This window comes from Mesocricetus auratus, unplaced genomic scaffold, assembly GCF_017639785.1.
Source record: "Mesocricetus auratus isolate SY011 unplaced genomic scaffold, BCM_Maur_2.0 Super-Scaffold_100047, whole genome shotgun sequence".
In the NCBI taxonomy this organism is placed as follows: Eukaryota; Metazoa; Chordata; class Mammalia; order Rodentia; family Cricetidae; genus Mesocricetus; species Mesocricetus auratus.
The window spans coordinates 1,779,355-1,800,158 of NW_024429224.1; the positions used below are offsets into that span (position 1 = coordinate 1,779,355).

The following is a 20,804-nucleotide window of genomic DNA, read 5'->3' on the forward strand; positions in this document are numbered from 1 at the left end:
AGACACCCACAGCTCAACACTGAACTGAACTGAACTTCTGGAACTCAGTGACAGAGAGAAAGAACTGATGAGCAAAGGGGTCAAGACAGAGCTGGTTTAATCCACAGAAACAGTTGACCTGAATAAGGTGAAGCTTTTGGACTCCAGACTGATGGCTGTGACGCCAGCATGGGACTGATCCAGACCCCCTGAATGTGGGTGTCAGTGAGGAGGCCTAGGCAATCACTGGGGCCTTGGGGAGTAGATCAGTATTTATTCCTGGCATACAAATGAACTTTGGGTGCCCGTCCCCCAATGAGGAAGGTTCTCTCAGCTTGGCCTCTCGAGGGAGAGTCTAGGCCCTGCCCTGAAAGAAATAACAGCCTCACCCTCCCTGGGGAAAAGAGTGGGAATTAGGTAGGGGGTTGGGAGGATGGATGGGAGGTAGTGGAGGAGGGGACGTAGAGGGAGCTGGGATTGACTTGTGAAGCAAGATTGTTTCTAATTTAAATTAAAAAATCTTTTAAAAAAGCTTAATTAGGGTTCCTGCAGCAGCATCAGGTAAACAGGCCGGCTTCCCGGCCTGTGTTCCAGTACCTGCAGATTGCCTGGGAACTGCACAGGGCTCCCAATCCCGGCAGGAGCCAAGCACCCCAGACTCCAAATCTTCTCTCCCACCAACGAGACCAGGAAGCCAGAGGAGGCAGGGAGTCCAGGGAAGCAGCTATTCCTGAAGCAGCATCAGATAAACAGGCCGGCTTCCAAGCCTGTGCTCCAGTGCCTGCGGATTGCCAGGGAACTGCACAGAGCTTCCAATCCCGACAGGAGCCAAGCACCCCAGACTCCAGGTCTTTTTCCCCACCAACGAGACCAGGAAATCAGAGGAGCCAGGGAGACCAGGGGAGTAGCTGTTCCAGATCAGGTACAACAGGACCCAGCATAGGGTCCAGGGGACCAGGTGGGAGGCTAAGCGCCCCAGATTCCTGTTCTTCTCCACCCACAGGAAAAGCATTTGGACAAGGAATAGAAGAACCACCAGATTATTGGACTTGCTAGCACCCACCAAAGGGGAACTCTGGTCCTCAGACCAGTAACGGGCTCTTTCTGCACCCACTAGAAGAAGAGATGGGAAAGAGACAATACAAAAACACACTCAGCAACAGAAAAACAAATATGACACCGACAGATTCTAGAGACTCCACACCAGCAAGACTCCAACATTCCAATGCGAACGAAGCAGAAGAGAACGACCTTAAAAGCAGTTTCATGAAAATGATAGAGGCCTTAAAAGAGGATATAGGAAAATCCCTCAAAGAAATGGAAGACAAAACAAACCAAAAATGCAAGAAATGGAAGAAAAAACGAACCAAAAAATGCAAGAATTGGAAGAAAAAACAAACCAAAAAAGGCAGGAAATGGAAGAAGAAATGAAGCAAAAAATGCAAGAAATGGAAGAAAAAACAAACCAAAAAATGCAAGAATTGGAAGAAGAAACATACCAAAAAAGGCAGGAAATGGAAGAAGAAACAAAGCAAAAAAATGCAAGAAATGGTAGAAAAAACAAAGCAAAAAATGAAAGAAATGGAAGAAGAAACAAACCAAAAAAGGAAAGAAATGGAAGAAGAAACAAAGCACAAAATGCGAGAAATGGAACAAAAAGCAAACCAAAAAATGCAAGAAATGGAAGAAAGAACAAACCAAAAAATTCATAAAAGGCAACAAATGGACGAACAGATAAACAGAAAATTTCAAGAAGCAATGCAAACACTGCAAGGGTTGAAAACTGAAATAGAGACATTAAAAAACACAATCTGAAGAAAGGCAGAAAATAGAAAAGCTGGGCAAACAGTCAGGTACTACCGATACAAGCATTACCAACAGAATAGAAGAGATGGAAGAGAGAATCTCAAGTGTTGAAGATACACTAGGAGAAATGGATTTATCAACCAAAGAAAACCTTAAGTCCAATAAATCCTTAACACAAAACATCCAGGAAATATGGGACACCATGAAAAGACCAAACCTAAGAATAATAGGTATAGAAGAAGGAGAAGAAATCCACCTCAAAGGGGCAGAAGGCATATTCAACAAAATCATAGAAGACAACTTTCCCAACCTTAAGAAAGACATGCCAATGAAGGTACAAGAAGCCTACAGAACACCAAATAGAGTGGACCACAAAAAAATTCCCCTCGCCACATAATAATCAAGACCCCAAACATAAAGAATAAAGAAAGAATATTAAGAGCAGCTAAGGAAAAAGGTCAAGTAACATATAAAGGCAGACCTATCAGAATTACACCTGATTTCTCCATGGAAACTCTGAAAGCCAGAAGTTCCTGGATAGATATTCTACCTACACTAAGAGACCATGGATGCCAGCCCAGACTACTATACCCGGCAAAGCTCTCAATCACTATAGATGGAGAAAACAAGATGTTCCATGACAAAACTAGATTCAAGCAATATGTTTCCACTAACCCAGCCCTACAGAAAATTTTGGAAGGAAAACTCCAACCCAAGGAACCTAACTACAACCAGAAAAACATAGGCATTAGAGAATCCCTCTCTACCAACAGCCAAAAGAACAAAGGGGTGAAATTCCACACATAATTCCACCAACAACAACCATTGCAAATCGAAGAAGGATGAGCAATCAATAGTCATTAATATCCCTCAATATTAATGGCCTTAACTCACCCATAAAAAGACACAGACTAACAGAATGGATTCAAAGACAGAACCCTTCCTTCTGCTGCATACAAGAAACACACCTCACCCTTAAAGACAGACATTACCTGAGAGTTAAAGGTTGGGAAAAATTTTTTCAATCAAATGGACCCAAGAAACAAGCAGGGGTAGCAATCCTAATATCTAACAAACTAGACTTTAAAATAAAATCAATCAAAAGAGATGAAGGAGGTCATTACATACTCATCACAGGTGAAACCCACCAAGATGAAGTGTCTATTCTGAACATCTATGCCCCAAATACAAAGGCATCCACATTCGTTAAAGAAACATTATTAGAACTTAAATCTCATCTAAAGCGCCACACAGTTATAGTGGGAGATTTCAATACACCATTCTCACCACTAGACAGGAATACCAGACAGAAACTCAACAAAGAAGCAAAGGGTCTAATAGAAGTAATGACCCAACTGGGATTAACAGATATCTATAGAACATTTCATCAACATAAAAAAGAATATACCTTCTTCTCACCACCACATGGAACCTTCTCAAAAATCGACCACATACTTGGCAACATATCAAACCTCAGCAGCTACAAAAAAATTGGAATAACTCCATGCATCTTATCAGACCACCATGCTTTAAAATTAGAATTCAACAACAACCCAAATTGCAGAAAACCTACAAACTCATGGAAATTGAATAATGCTCAACTGCACCATCCCTGGGTCAAAGAGGAAAAGAAAAAGAAATTAAAGACTTCCTCGAATTCAATGAGAATGAAGACACAACATCCCCAAACCTATGGGACACTTTGAAAGCAGTGCTACGGGGGAAGTTCATAGCACTAAGTGCTCACATGAAGAAACAGGAGAACAGTTATACCAGAGAATTAGCATCACAGCTGAAAGCTCTAGAATACAAAGAAGCACACTCCACCAGGAGGAGTAGACGCCAGGAAATAATCAAATTGAGGGCTGAAATCAATAAAGTAGAAACCAGGAAAACAATACAAAGAATCAATGCAACGAAGAGTTGGTTCTTTGAGAAAATCAACAAGATAGACAAACCTTTGTCCAAACTTACCAAACAGCAGAGAGTGAACACGCAAATTAACAAAATCAGAAATGAAAAAGGGGACATAACAACAGACTCTGAGGAAATCCAGAGAATCATTAGGTCATACTTTGAAAACCTGTACTCCACAAAATTCGAAAATTTAAAGGAAATGGATGACTTCCTGGACAGCTATCAATTGCCAAAACTAAATCAAGAACAGATGAGCAATTTAAATAGACCTATAACCCCTATGGAAATAGAAGCTGTCATCAAAAGTCTCCCAACCAAAAAAAGCCCAGGTCCAGATGGCCTCAGTGCAGAATTCTACCAGAAATTCAAAGAACAGCTTATACCAATTCTTCTCAAAGTGTTCCACACAATAGAAGCAGAAGGGTCTTTGCCAAACTCTTTCTATGAGGCTTCAATAACCTTGATCCCCAAGCCACACAAAGATACAACTAAGAAAGAGAACTTCAGACCAATATCCCTCATGAACATTGATGCAAAAATACTCAATAAAATACTGGCAAATCGGATCCAAGAACACATCAAAACAATCATTCACCATGATCAAGTAGGTTTCATCCCAGGGATGCAGGGATGGTTCAACATACGAAAATCCATCAACGTAATCCACCATATAAACAAGCTGAAAAACAAAAATCACATGATCATCTCACTAGATGCTGAAAAAGCCTTTGACAAAATCCAACACCCCTTCCTGATAAAGGTCTTGGAGAGATCTGGGATAACAGGGACATACTTAAACATAATAAAAGCTATATACAGTAAACCAGCAGCCAACATCAAACTAAATGGACAGAAACTCAGCGCAATTCCTCTAAAATCAGGAACAAAACAAGGCTGTCCACTCTCTCCATACCTTTTCAACATGGTACTTGAAGTTCTAGCTATTGCCATACAACAACAAAGGGGGATCAAGGGGATACAAATTGGGAAGGAAGAGGTCAAACTTTCACTGTTTGCAGACGATATGATAGTTTACATCAATGACCCAAAGAACTCTACCAGGGAACTCTTACAGCTGATTAACACCTTCAGCAAAGTGGCAGGCTACAAGATCAACTCGAGAAAATCAGTAGCCCTACTATATACAGATGATAAAAGGGCTGAAAGAGAAATCAGAGAAACATCACCCTTTACAATTGCCATGAACAACATAAAATATCTTGGGGTAACGCTAACCAAACAAGTGAATGACCTGTATCGTAAGAATTTTGAATCTTTAAAGAAAGAAATTAAAGAAGCCCTCAGAAAATGGAAAGATCTCCCATGCTCTTGGATAGGTAGGATCAATGTAGTAAAAATGGCAATCCTGCCAAAAGCAATCTACAGATTCAATGCAATCCCCATTAAAATCACAGCACAATTCTTCACAGACCTTGAAGGAACAATAATCAATTTTGTACGGAAAAACAAAAGACCCAGGATAGCCAAAACAACCCTGTTCAACAAGGCAACGTCCGGAGGCATCACCATCCCTGACCTCAAGCTCTATTATAAAGCTATAGTCCTGAAAACAGCATGGTGTTGGCACAAAAATAGACAGATAGACCAATGGAATCAAATTGAAAATCCGGGTATTAACCCACACACGTACGAACATCTGATCTTTGACAAAGAAGCTAAAAATATACAATGGAGTAAAGAAAGCATCTTCAACAAATGGTGCTGGCATAACTGGAGACTGGCATGTAGAAGAATGCGGATCGATCCATGTTTATCGCCACGCACAAAACTTAAGTCCAAATGGATCAAAGACCTCAACATAAATCCAGCCACACTGAACCTCTTAGAAGAGAAAGTGGGTGGTACCCTTGAATGAATTGGTACAGGAGTCAGCTTCCTGAACATAACACCAGTAGCATATACAGTGAGATCAACAATTAATAAATGGGACCTCCTGAAACTGAGAAGCTTCTGTAAGGCAAAGGACACAGTCAGCAAGACAAAAAGGAAGGCCACAGAATGGGAAAAATATTCACTTAATTTTGATCTCCAAAATTTACAAAGAACTCAAGAAGCAAGTCTCCAAAACATCAAAGGACCCAATTAAAAAGTGGGCTGCAGAACTAAATAGAGTTTTCAATAGAGGAATCTAAAATGGCTGAGAGGCACTTGAGAAAGTACTCAACATTCTTAGCCATCCAGGAAATGCAAATCAAAACAACTCTGAGATACCATCTCACTCCTGTCAGAATGGCTAAAATCAAAAACACCAATGACAATTTATGCTGGAGAGGATGTGGTGAAAGGGGACACTCCTCCATTGCTGGTGGGAGTGCCAACTGGTTCAGCCACTTTGGAAATCAGTATGGAGATTCCTCAGAAAAATGGGAATAAACCTACCACAAGACCCAGCAACTCCACTCTTAGGCATATATCCAAAAGATGTCCATTCATACAACAAAGATGTCTATTACACTATGTTCATAGCAGCATTATTTGTAATAGCCAGAACTTGGAAGCAACCTAGATGTCCCTCAACCAAAGAGTGGATAGAGAAAATGTGGTACATTTACACAATGGAGTACTATTCAGCAGAAAAAAACAATGGAATCCTGAGATTCGCAGGCAAATGGATGACACTAGAAGAAACCATCCTGAGTGTGGTAACCTAGTCACAAAAAAGAGAAACATGGCATGTACTCTCTCATATATAGATTTCAGACATAGTTCTGGGGAGTGCAAGCCTATAATCCTATGGCCAGAGAGTCTGGGAAACAGAAACTTCATTTAGTGGCTGATCGAAGAAGAGGCAGACTCCCTCAGTTAAGTACTGAGCTGAACTCAAGAAAGCCAGTAACAGAGAGGGAGGACTGATGATCAAAGGGATTAAGACTGGGCTGGTTTAACCCCCAGAAACAGCTGACCAGACAAAGGTTAACTCTTGAATCCCAGGCATCAGCCTTGGAATCCAGCATGGGACTGATCAAGACCCCCTGAATCTGGGTGTCAGTGAGGAGGCCTAGGTAATCTATTGAGCCTTGGGCAGTAGATCAGTACTCATCCCAAGTATACACACGGACTTTGGACTCCCATGGAACAATGTGAGGTGCACTCTCACCCTGAACTCTTGGGGAAGGATCTAGGCCCTGCCCTATATGAAATGACAGACTATGGACACCCCCATGGAGGGCCTCACCCTCCCTGGGGGAATGAGGGGATAACGGGGGGGGGATGGGGGGAGGGCACGGGAGGAGGGGAGGGAAAGGGAGAGGGACCTCGTACTGACTTGTGAAGCAACCTTGTTTCTTATCTAAATTTAAAATGGAAAATAAAAAAAATATTAATAAAAAAAAGAAAAAAAGAATACCTTTGTTGCAGTTTCTTCAAAATTATGCATCCAGAAAAATGTTGGGTCTGCTTGTCTCACAGAGTATTCAACTTAGGCCTTTGAATAACCTCTGCAATCTTATATCACAAGGGGACTAAACCAAAAAAGTGAACTTTCCCAGGACTTGGCAATTTTCCCACTTTTCTCAGAGTACCCCTAAGATGCCATCACCTTCTGACAAACAGGAAGTGGTCTACAGAACATGACACCCAGATTCCCAAGAGGTGAAGTGGGTGGTTTTGATCATTCTCTAGTTATGGATGTTTGTCATTGTTTAGGGGTATTAGAAGATATATAAGATGGAGAGACATAAAATCTTAAATTATTTACCTAAGAAAATGTTTTGAGGTCTAAAAAGATCATTTTAGGATGGTAATATAGATTATGATAGAAAGTGGTTTAGGTATAAAACTTTAAATTTATCAAGATAAGATTAATAGAGTATTTTCTCTCAATATCCCAAATACAAATGGACTGGACATTGTGAATGCAATGCTTACCTGATAATTGTTCTTATTGTGCATAATTTAGCTATGTTAGACTTAAAACCTTTTCTGTTTCTTTAGACAAAGTTGGGAAAGTTTGTGGGACATTTGTACACTGTATTAAAATTTTTCACTGCAATTGGAGTAACAGAAACCTGAATGTCCAATAGCTCAGTCAGAGGCATAAGCAGAGCTTCCAGGCGGAGAGAGAAAGGAGCAGGAGGCATAAGTGGAGCTTCCAGGTGGAGAGAGAGAAAGCAGAGCTTCCAGGCAGAGAGAGAGAAAGGAGTAGGAGGCATAAGCAGAACTTCCAGGCAGAGAGAGAGAAAGGAGTAGGAGGCATAAGCAGAGCTTCCAGGCAGAGAGAAAGGAGGAGAAGGAATCTGGGCATGTGAGGGAGACATGGATAGACATGGATGAAGGTGATGGGGGAGGTCCTTCTGTGTATATTTCTCTGATTTGTTAATGAATAAAACACTGAATGGCTGATTGGTCAGGTAGGAAGAGACATAGCTGGGCAAAGTCAGAATATAAGCAGGCACAAAAAGGAAATTGCTCTCTCCTCTTCACTGCTGAGATTTTGAACAGTCGACACTCTTAGAGGAGTAAGAGGTCCCTGGTAAGATAAGACAATGTGGAAATACATGGATTACTAGAAAAATGGATGAATAATTAAGACTGAGCTAGCCAAATAAGAAACCATAGCCAATGGCCAATAGCTTTATAACTAATATAGTTTCTATGTGCTTCTTTGGGGCAGAGAAGGGCAGCAGGACCTAGCGGGGCCAGAAATATTCACACTACAAAATGGCACCAGCAACATGTGGAATGAATTTCCACGTAGAATGACAAAAGCTTAAAAGGGATTTTAGAAACAAAAGAACAGAGAGAAGCACAGCTTCTTGGTAGCAGCATTTTTCTCAGGTGGGCTCTGTTTTGCTAGAGACAAGCAGAGACTAGCGTGGCTCCTTTAAGGGAGTCGTCCTGACTTGGCATAATCAGTGAAAACTGCAAGGATCTTTTTAGAGGCCCTGATAACAACTGAATTGTGTGTATGAGCAGCTAGCAGTGGCAGTGACCACACTCCAAGCCGGCAGCATGCTGCTTGATGGCAGCATAAACCAAGGTGTTGAGCACCCCTCACAGTGCTGGCAGTAAACATACCCCTGCCCCCTGCCATCTTGAAAAGACATAAGGTAAAACAGCTGTGGCTTTAAATTTTAGCAATGTAGTTTAGCAGAAAATAGGCTCGTGGCCAGAAAACGATAAACATATACAGTAAAGACAGGTTCAGATGAAGAAAAAAACCTCTAAAAGGTTTATAGTGTGTTATGAATATACATAAGCTTGGGAGAGAGAAAGAAACAGGATAAAGTGTTTTTCAGAAAGAAAGAAAGAAAGAAAGAAAGAAAGAAAGAAAGAAATTAGCTAGCTGAGTTGGTGGCACATGCCTTTAATCCCAGCACTCACAAGGCAGAGGCCAACCTGGTATACAGAGTGAGTTCAAGGGCAGCCAAAGTTACACAGAGAAACTCTTTCTAAAAAAAGGAAAAAAATAAAAGTAAAAGAAATAGAGTAATAAAAAAGTGATGTAAAGATGGAAAGTATGGGGACCAGCTGTTCCAGCGGGACCAGGTACAACAGGCCCTGCATCTGGGCCTGTGTTCCAGTGCCTGGGGATCACCTGGGAACTGCACAGAGCTTCCAATCCCGGCAGGAGCCAGGCACCCCTGATTCCAGGTCTTCTCTCCCACCAGCGAAACCGGGAAACCAGCAGATCCAGCAAAGGGACCAGGGGACCAGGTGAGAGGCTAAGCACCCCAGATTCCAGGTCTTCTTCTCCACCCACGGGACCAGAATGAGGATGAGGAATAGAAGAACTACCAGATTATTGGACTTGCTAGCACCCACCAAAAGGGAACTCTGGTCCCCTAACCACCAGAGAAATAAGGGGCTCTTTCTGCACCCACTAGAAGAAGAGATGGGAAAGAGACAATACAAAAACACACTCAGCAGCAGAAAAACAAATATGACACCGCCAGATTCTAGAGAGTCCACACCAGCAAGACTCCAACATTCCAATGCAAATGAAGCAGAAGAGAATAACCTTAAAACCACCTTCATGAAAGTGATAGAGGCTCTAAAAGAGGCTATAGGAAAATCCCTCAAAGAAATGGATGAAAAAACAAATAAAAAATGTCAGAAATGTAAGAAAAACCAAACCAAAAAAGGCAGGAAATGGAAGAAGAAACAAAGCAAAAAAATGCAAGAACTGGAAGAAAAGACAAAACTGCAAAAAATGGAAGAAGAAAGAAACCAAAAAAGGCAGAAATGGAAGAAGAAACAAAGCACAAAATACAAGAACTGGGAGAAAAAGCAAACCAAAAAATGCAAGAAATGGAAGAAAAAACAAACCAAAAAATTCATAAAATGCAACAAATGGATAAAAAGATAAACTGAAAATTGCAAGAAACAATGCAAACAGTGCAAGGGTTGAAAACTGAAATAGAGACAATAAAAAAAACACAATCTGAAGAAAGGCTGGAAATAGAAAAGCTGGGCAAATGGTCAGGTATTACCGATGCAAGCATTACCAACAGAATACAAGCAATACCAACAAATGGAAGAGAGAATCTCAGGTGTTGAAGATACACTAGGAGAAATGGATTCATCAGCCAAATAAAATCTTAATTCCAACAAATCCTTAACACAAAACATCCAGGAAATATGGGACACCATGAAAAGACCAAACCTAAGAATAATAGGTATAGAAGAAGAAGAAAACCATCTCAAAGGAGCAGAAAACATATTCAACAAAATCATAGAAGACAACTTTCCCAACCTTAAGAAAGACATGCCAATGAAGGTACAAGAAGCTTACAGAACACCAAATAGAGCGGATCACAAAAAAGTCCCCTTGCCACATAATAATCAAGACCCCAAATATACAGAATAAAGAAAGAATATTAAGAGCAGCTAAGGAAAAAGGCCAAGTAACATATAAAGGCAAACCTATCAGAATTACAACTGACTTCTCCATGGAAACTCTGAAAGCCAGAAGGTCCTGGATAGATATTCTACCTACACTAAGAGACCATGGATGCCAGCCCAGACTACTATACCCGGCAAAGCTCTCAATCACTATAGATGGAGAAAACAAGATATTCCATGACAAAACTAGATTCAAGCAATACTTATCCACTAACCCAGCCCTACAGAAAGTTTTGGAAGGAAAACTCCAACCCAAGGAAGTTAACTACAACCAGAAAAACATAGGCATTAGAGAATCCCTCTCTACCAACAGCCAAAAGAACAAAGGGGTGAAACTCCACACATAATTCCACCACCAACAACCATTCCAAATCAAAGAAGAATGAGCAATCAATGGTCATTAATGTCCCTCAACATTAATGGCCTTAACTCACCCATAAAAAGACACAGGCTAGCAGAATGGATTCGAAGACAGAACCCATCCTTCTGCTGCATACAAACCCTCAAAGACAGACATGACCTGAGAGTTAAAGGTTGGGAAAATTTTTTCAATCAAATGGACCCAAGAAACAAGCAGGGGTAACAATCCTAATATCTAACAAACTAGACTTTAAAGTAAAATCAATCAAAAGAGATGAAGGAGGTCATTACATACTCATCACAGGCGAAATCCACCAAGATGAAGTGTCTATCCTGAACATCTATGCCCCAAATACAAAGGCATCCACATTCATAAAAGAAACATTACTAAAACTTAAATCACATATAAAGCCCCACACACTTATAGTGGGAGATTTCAACACACCACTCTCACCACTAGACAGGAATACCAGACAGAAACTCAACAAAGAAGCAAAGGGTCTAATAGAAGTAATGACCCAACTGGGATTAACAGTTAATAGAACATTTCATCCACATAAAGAAGAATGTACCTTCTTCTCACCACCACATGGAACCTTCTCAAAAATACAGTACATACTTGTCAACATATCAAACTTCAGCAGCTCCAAAAATTGGAATAACTGCATGTACCTTATGAGATCAACATGCGTTAAAATTAGAATTCAACAATAACACAAATTGCAGAAACCCTACAATCTCAAGGGAATTGAATAATGCACAACTGCACAATTCCTGGGTCAAATAAGAAATAAAAAAGTAATTAGAGACTTCTTAGAATTCAATGAGAATGAAGACACAGCATACCCAAACCCATGGGACGCTTTGAAAGCAGTGCTACGGGGGAAGTTTATAGCACTAAGTGCCCACATGAAGAAACTGAAGATTAGTTGTATTAGGGAATTAACAGCACAGCTGAAAAGCTCTAGAACACAAAGAAGCCACCAGCTTTGTTCATTTCCCCAAGATAAATAAGGTGCTAAAAAGTTTTATGGTCCTAAAGTTCTTACAGGCTTCCTTGTTGATATTAGTTTTATTCCTCCAGGGATGACAAACTCTCCTTTACTTCCTCAACAAGTAGTTGTTTCCCCAAGGAGGCAATGGAAATGTAGCAATTATATCCTATCTTTAATTTAGACTCAAGATGGCAGTGGTGCCCTCTGGGATCCTCTCTGTCTTTTGTAAAATTACAATTCATCCAAATTCTCAAGAGCTGCAAGCACGTGTTTATTGGCATATCTAACCTTGTTTTATTCTGACCCAGTGAGGCTTCTGGCTTCCAGTATAGACGTTCTCTCCCTTAGAGGCCCTATTCATTACAATGTCTCACATATCTTCTAGAGAGAAATGGAGGGGCTTTCTCATGCTTTGAAATTGAAGGTATCTGTGTTTATCATCTAAAGGGTCATGCCAGAGCAGGGGGAGAATTTGTCCTCAGTAGTATGAGTGTATGTGTGTTTTAGTGTGCATGTGCATTGTGTACTACTATCTTTAGGCTCTTCTTCACACCACAATCCCATGTACAGTTATTTACCATGAATTAAGTATTTATCTAAAGTTTGAGAGAATAGGATAACACAGTAGCTCTATGTAGAAAAATTTATCTCAATCTCATACAGTACCTAATCCAGGAGAAGAGAGATGCATAGTTTCTTTGTTTGTCTTTAATCTCCATCATCTCTTGATAGCTCTCTTTCAAATTTGATATTAAATCTCTGTACCTGTATCTGTCTCCACTGACAAACTCAGGTGTATGCAATGAGTATTTTGTATCTCAGCTGTGCAACAGCTCCCTGTTCAGCTCATTCTGCTACTCCTACTCACTAAACAGTATAATGTTTAAAGCTCTCAGTCACTTCTTTACTCAAAACTTTTCTTGCACATAATAATGCTTTAGGTAGAGAATTGAAACTTTCTGTTGTACCATATATGATCTTACATACATCTGCTTTTCAGTAATATTCCAACTCCATTGATTTTACTAGACTAATCATGATCTTGACTTTCCTTTATTCCCCTATTGCCGGATTCCTGCCGTCTGCAAACACTGAACTATCATGACCCCATTTATAGAATGTATGGGAATAGCCTTTCTAACCAACTGCTACTTCTTGTGTTTGGTGGTCTATCAAAATCATGAATACATACAGACTCTTAATTCTAGTTCTGGAAATTTATCATACTTGCTTTTGAAAAAAGGTATTGGATAATGATGTTTGTTGTAATACTGGAAATCCCAAAAATAACAAAACTCAAAGTTCAAAAATTAATAATTATTGTTTCATTATGAAAAGTTGATCAATAAAAACACAGTGATGGGTGACAAAACTAAATGAATAATTAATTTCTAATAACAAAATCACATAAGAGTATTTATAGAGTGGACTGGACAATGTGAAGACTTTGAAGACCTCTTCAGATTATATACCTTTTGCCTTTACTAAACACTTTGAAGGTAATTTCAGCAAAGACAGAAATGGAGTAGTAACACAAACTTTAATACTTCCTCCTTCCATAAATTATTAGTTCAAACTTGAGCTTTAAAATGCAAAGACATTCAGATTGATTTTATTTATGAAACATGGCTATGTGTTTCATATACAGACTAGTGTGTTTTATTTACTATTAGTTTCTGATTGTTCTCATGAAAAGTTCTAATAAAGAGGGGAACAATAATAAATGAAATGTTAGAAACACAACAAAAGAACTTATCACTTAAGAGTCATTAGCAAAGAAATCCAGATTAAGACCAGTGTGTTACATTAGACAGGGACCAAGTGCTTTCCTGGCAGATTCAAGATGTAGCTAGAGATGTTAAATCCCATGAACTTAAAAAGGCAAAATTGGGTTTTTTTGAGAGAATACACAAGAAAACCCAAAAGAGACACAGACTTTTTATACATGTTTCATGAAAACTTCTTTAGAAAGAGTGGCAGACCAATGGAGTTGTTGGAATGGGGAAGATGTGAAGGGTATGTAGAAGTCATGCCATCTGATATTTCATGTTATTGATATAGATTTATGCCCTTAAGTGTCTAAAACATATTACAGCTTCATAGATGCCCACTGGTTTCTTTTGATTTCAATATAGTCCCAGAGATTTAGCCAATATGCTTCTGGAACTCTGAAGAGGGTCAAGAAGCTAGCAAACATCATTGGCTAGATTTGCTATTAATTTTGCTATTATTGATGACTGAACTGACCTTTCCCTTCATTCCCTAGCTCAGAATTCCATTCTATGGTTTTTTTGTTTTGTTTTGTTTTTGTTTTTTTGAGACAGGGTTTCTCTGTATTGCTTTGGACGTTGTCCTGGAACTTGCTCTGTAGACCAGGCTGGCCTTGAACTCACAGAGATCCGCCTGCCTCTGCTTCCCAAGTGCTGGGATTAAACACGTGAGCCACCAACACCTGGCAATCAGAATTCCATTCTTTATAAAAGCTAATCTTTTCTTATTTGGTAATTGCTATATTTCAAAGTTCCTCAAAATATGTTGAACTGGTTTCTAAGTCACTAATCTTCCATTAGTGTTCAAAAGTTTGAGAATTTCACACAAAGTTGATGTTGCTTTTATTAGTCCTTGGCCATAATGTTTGCTGTTATTACATTTCTATGTCTTTTTTATCTTCAGGAAAAGATGAGGAACACAAGGAACCAGAGCAGCATATCTGAGTTCATCCTCCTGGGGCTCCCCATCCGGCCAGAGGACCAAGGCTTGTATTCTGCCCTGTTCCTAGTCACATATCTGACCACGGTCCTGGGGAACCTGCTCATCATCCTGCTCATCAGGCTGGACTCTCACCTCCACACCCCCATGTACTTCTTCCTCAGCCACTTGGCCTTCACAGACATCTCTTTCTCATCAGTCACAGCTCCAAAGATGCTCATGAACATGCTGACACACACTCAGTCCATCTCATATGCTGGGTGCATCTCCCAGGTGTATTTTTTCCTATTTTTTGCAGATCTTGACAGCTTCCTTCTGACATCCATGGCCTACGACAGGTATGTGGCCATCTGCCACCCCCTCCACTATACCAGAATCATGAGTCAGAGCGTCTGCATCTTACTGGTCTTTGCATCCTGGTTCTTATCCTTCGCTGGTGCCCTTGTGCACACAGTCCTTCTAGCTCGTCTCTCTTTCTTCAGAGGTAACACTCTCCACCACTTCTTCTGTGATCTCTCTGCTTTAATTAAGCTGTCCAGCTCAGACACTTCCATCAATGAGCTGGTCATCCTCATTGTGGGATCTCTAGTCATTACTGTGCCATTCATATGCATCCTGGTCTCTTATGGCCGCATTGGAGCCACCATCCTGAGAACTCCATCAATCAAGGGAATCTGCAAAGCCTTGTCCACATGTGGCTCCCACCTCTCTGTGGTTTCTCTCTATTATGGTGCCATTATTGGGCTGTATTTTGTCCCCTCATCTAACAACACTAATGACAAGGATGTCATTGTGGCTGTGCTGTACACTATGGTCACACCCATGCTGAATCCCTTTATCTACAGTCTGAGGAATCGGGACATGAAAGGAGCTTTATGGAATATACTTGCAAAAGCAACTTTTTCTGTGTGATTAATTTTTTTCTGCTGCACTAATGTGAGCTGAGATGTACCCACTCTCTACAAGTGTCCTCTCCTCTGGGAATGCTGTTTGTTAGTGACTTTTGGCATTGTGTTTTCAAGCACACCTTACCATGGAATTTTAAATTTTAAATCTCCCTTTCCTTTCTCCTTTCCTTCTATCTTTCCTTTTTTGTTTGTCTTTTTGACCATGATAATCTTGTGCAATTTTTTTCAGAGACATATCCACCCATTTTTTGTTGGGCACCAGCCCCCACAGGGTCTCAGTGAGCTGCTTGTCAGCCAATAACCACAGGTGCATCCTGTTTTCTAGCCCTTGCTTACAGCCCCAGCATTGCCCCATTGGCATCAATCTCTAATTATGAAAACATGAGCTGTTATACCTGGGGTTTTTCCACTGTGCTGTAAGTCTGTATATAAGGCTGCTCTCTCCTTGCAATAAAGACACACACACACACATTCTCTGAGCACAAACGGCCTGATGCCTTGTCTTTTATTTAAATATCCAGAGTTTTGCCTGATACATTAGGCTAGCTCGTGGCACAGGCACCACACATTTTTGTTTGCCATATAGAACCATTTTCCACAATTGTGATTTCATTTCCTCATTGTTTCCATTTTTTATGACATGTTAAAGCCCTTAAGTAGCAAAGACTTTTTTCTCCTTTCTTAAAGATGCTAATGTATCTTGGGACTGATTGATTTCAAGGTGTTATTTGTACTTAATTTCATAATTTAGCTAGAGTTTATATTTTGAATAACTTTAATTTAAAGTATAACTATGTTTTGTTTTAATTAATTTCCTCTTATTATTTTTAGTTTTAATTGACACCAAATGTGCATAGTTACCGGGTACCATGTATTGTTTCCATACATGTATATAGTTCATATGTTCAAATCATGACAAGTATGTTTAATTCTTCATTTTCATGTTTATGACAGAACTAGTCATAATTCCTTCTCCTATCCATTTGAAAAACCCAGTATTTTCTTATTGCCAGCCTCAGCACCTTACCCTGCAATCAGAAGCAAATTTTCCATTTAACTGCAATCCCTTGTTAGTCAGCCTCCCTATAAGTCTGGGCTTCTCTTTGTAGCCTTTGTTCTGTCCATTCTCTTTCCATTTTAGTGGTGTTAGTGTGAAGGTAGTCAAGCATGTACCTTTTTTTCCTTCAAGCATCTGAGCCTGTTCACATATAGAAACAAGAATAGTTTTCTATAAAAAGACCATAACAGGCAAATACTGATTAAATAGGTGGATAAAACCCTATTGGAGATCTCTGGGTCCTGGGAAGGTAAATCCCTGCAAAACAGTAGTGAGAGACTTTGCAAAGCATTCCAGGCAGTGCTGTGATTACGCATACACTGTGGGTCCCGCAGTTTGGCCTCTTTGAATGTGAGCTGAGGAGTCGCTGCCTGCGTCTCAGGAAGTCTACGCAATTATAATTGGTTCACACATGCAGGGATATATATTAATCAACTGTCATGTGCTTGAAAATGAAAAAATGATACATCTCTGCCCTTCACTCAAATGTGTTGCTTTCTACGTCCATTTAAAATAATGCATTTTGAAATTTAATCCTTGTGAAGCTGCATCTGTTCAAGACAAATGCCGTTAACTTCACTTCTATGAACAGATTGCTGTAACATTTATTTTTATTAAAAACATTGAATCGCATCAATGTACAAAGTAAAGAGTTTCATTGTGACTTTGTCCTACACACACATAGCACTTTGATCAAGTCAACCCATTCTGTTTCCCTCTTTTATTGTCTCCACGTCTACCTCTTTTTATCCTGCTCTCTACCATAGTAGACTGTCTTTGCTTTTCAGGATGTCTTTTTCTTCCAGTTTTCACATATGGGGGAAAATGGTATTAATCTTTCTGTTTACATTTCTTCATAACACAAGAAACTCTGATAGGTGATAACCTTTTTCATTGCCTGTTAGCTGCCTCACACTTATTATCACAATTCCTCCAAGGATGAACTCTCTTGTGTCTCCTTCAGCAAACACTTCTATCCCTGGAGAATAGCAAGGTAATGATGCAACCATATGTAACTTGTACCCAATCAGGGGCCAGGCATAGAGGATCACCCCCAGGTCCACATCATGGACTAGAAAATTAAAACCCATACTGGTATCTCAGGGCTGTGAGCAACCATGTATCCATGCATCTGTCACAGCAGGCTGCATGATGAAAACCTTCTGCTGCTCCTCACAGTGGATCACTGAGCACCTTATAGTCTTGTCAGTTTCACTATATTCCCTACATTCCATGAAGAATGGAAGAAGCTTTCATGCCTTGTAAATCAGGTATCTGGGCTTATCGTCAAAGGCCCACATCAGAGTAGAAATAGAATTTATGAGAAGTAGCATGACTGTGCAACCTTGTATGTCCTTATGTGTATGTGTTTGTGGTGTACATTGCTTCTCCCTATGGTCTAGTGCTCCTCATGTCACACCAGGACAGATAGATTCTTGTAGAATAACTTTACTTGATCATCTATTTAAAATAGTAGGGTGACAGCAAATTTTCATTCTCTCTGATTTTATATCTATTTTTTCAACAAAGGGAGTTTATTTGAAGATAATTTTTTATTATTATTTTAGTTTTAAATAGCTTGTTTTACATGTCAATCCCAGTTCCCTCTCCCTCCCCCTCCTCCCTCGCCCCCCCCACAATCCCCCACAGCCTCCCACCCTATTGCCATTTCCTTCCACATAGGGGATATCTAAAGTCTGTCATTTCACTCAGGGTAGGGTCCAAGCACTCCCCTAAGAGTCCAGGCTGAGAGAGCATCCCCCTTTGTATTATGGACACATGATGCCTGTTTGTATTCCAGGGATAAACACTGATCCACTGCTCAGGACCCCATAGGTTGCCCAGGCCTCCTCATTGACTCTCACATTCAGGAGGTCTGAATCAGTCCCATGCTGGCCTCCCAGCTGTCGGTCTGAGGTCCAAGAGCTCTCCCCTGTTCAGATCATCTGTCTCTGCTGGTTTTGCCAGCCCATTCTTTGCCAATTTGCTCATTGCTCTTCTCTATCACTGGGTTCCTTGGGTTCAGTTCAGTGTTTAACTGTGGGTGTTTACCTCTGCTTCCATCAGTCACTGGATGAAGGCTCCAGGATGGTTATATATATCAAGTTCATTATCATGAATAGGCATTCGAGGTGGTCTCTCCACTATTGCTTAGCTTGCCAATTGGTGTCATCCGTTTAGATCACTAGAGGTCACACTGGTGCCTGATCTGTCTTCCAACCTATGATTCCCTCTTCCCCCTATTTTACCCCCCCCTCAACCTTCCTGTTCCCCATGACCTACTCTGTCTTCCTCTTCTCCCCCTCTTCTTCCCAGCTCCCACTCCCCCCACCCCTTGCCATGTTCCCCATCTGTTCACAGGATCTTGCCTCATTTCTCTTCTCTTGGGTACCATGCATATCTCTTAGGTTCTTTCCTGTTTCCCAGACTCTCTGTCAGTGGAAGTGCAGACTGGCACTATCCTGATCCATGTCTAAAATCCATATATGAGTGAGTACATACCATGTTTGTCTTTTTGTGACTCGGTTACTTCACTCAGGATGGTTTCTTCCAGTGTTATCCATTTCTCTGTGAATTTCAAGATTCCATCATTTTTTTCTGCTGAGGAATACTCCATTGTGTAAATGTGCCACATTTTCTCTATCTACTCTTCAGTTGAGGGGCATCTAGGTTGCTTCCAGGTTCTGGCTATTACAAATAATGCTGCTATGAACATAGTGGAGCAGATGTCCTTGTTGTATGAATTTGCCTCTTTTGGATATATTCCTAAGAGTGGAATTGCTGGGTCTTGTGGTATATTGATTCCCATTTTCCTGAGGAATCTCCATACTGCTTTCCAAAGTGGCTGTATGAGTTGGCACTCCCACCAGCAGTGGAGTGAGGAGTGTTCCCCTCTCTCCACATCCTCTCCAGCATAAATTGTCTTCGGTGTTTTTGATTTTAGCCATTCTGACAGGAGTAAGATGGTATCTCAAAGTTATTTTGAGTTGCATTTCCCTGATGGCTAAGGATGTTTGAGATGAAAAGGAGGGGCATACATTCCTTCGCATTTCTTTGATTCCCATCATCATCTTCTTGGGTATTTTCTCAAATTTTGTACTCAATCAATATATTTTGACTCTTCTGTGTTGCAAAAATTCACATATAAAGGGGAAATATTTAGTACCTGATAGTGGATCACTATTCAAATTCCCACTGATTCTGTTTCAATCACTACCAACAGATGGCAGACTCCTAAAAACCTTTGCTTAGACTTTTGCATGGTCCTGTTTCTGAGAACAGAATGAAGATTTCTAATGAAGCAAGAAAGGATCGTACATATGCAGGCTTCCTGAGAGTTCTCTAATTCCTATCTTTTCCAGCTAACTGTAGGCTCGAATTTTCTCAGTTCCTCAAATGCCCCCACTCAATACTCTCCAAGTATATTTTATCCTTTATTCCTTTTTTATTTAAGTTAGAAACAAGCTAGTTTCATATGTCCATCCCAAGTTCTTCTCCCTCCCCTCTTTCCCCACCCTACCCAGCAGGCCCCCAAGTCCCACAACCAATCCCCACTCTGATCCCCAGGGAGGGTGAGGCCCTCCATGGAGGATCTCCAGAGTCTATCATTTCATCCAGGGCAGGGCCTACGCCCTCCCTCAAGAATCCAGGCTGAGAGAGGATCCGTCATTGTGGGATGGGCAGCCAAAGTCAATTTGCATGCCAGGGATAAATACTACCCAAGGCCCCATAGATTGCCTAGGCCTCCTCACTGACACCCACATCCAGGGGGTATGGATCAGTCCCATGCTGTCCACCCAGCCATCAGCCTGGGGACCAAGAGCTCGCTCTTGTTCAGGTCAACTGTTTCTATGGGTTAAACCAGCCCAGTCTTAACCCCTTTGCCCATCAGTTCTCCCTTCCTGTCACTGGATTCCATGAGTTCAGTGCAGTGTTTAGCTGTGCCTCTGCCTCTGCCTCTATCAGTCAATGGAGGAAAGTTCTGTTTCCCAGACTCTCTGGCAGTGGGATTGTATGCTGCCACTCCCCTGATTCATGTCTACAATCGATGTATGAGTGAGTACATACCATGTGACTGGGTTACCTCACTCAGGATGGTTTCTTCTAGTGCCATCCATTTGCCTGCAAATTTCAAGATTCCATTGTTTTTTCCCCGTTGAATAGTACTCCATTATGTAAGTGTACAACATTTTCTGTATCCACTCTACA

The 20,804-nt window shown here is 40.7% G+C and overlaps 1 protein-coding gene across 1 annotated transcript; it reads left to right on the forward strand.

Moving 5' to 3' along the window:
• The first annotated feature begins 4,949 nt into the window (after nucleotides 1-4,949).
• Nucleotides 4,950-15,542, forward strand: LOC101831349 (olfactory receptor 50-like). Its single transcript, XM_040735650.1, has 2 exons — nucleotides 4,950-4,961; nucleotides 14,601-15,542. Exons 1-2 carry the CDS (start codon nucleotides 4,950-4,952, stop codon nucleotides 15,540-15,542), a joined length of 954 nt encoding a protein of 317 aa, XP_040591584.1.
• Nucleotides 15,543-20,804: the final 5,262 nt, after the last annotated feature.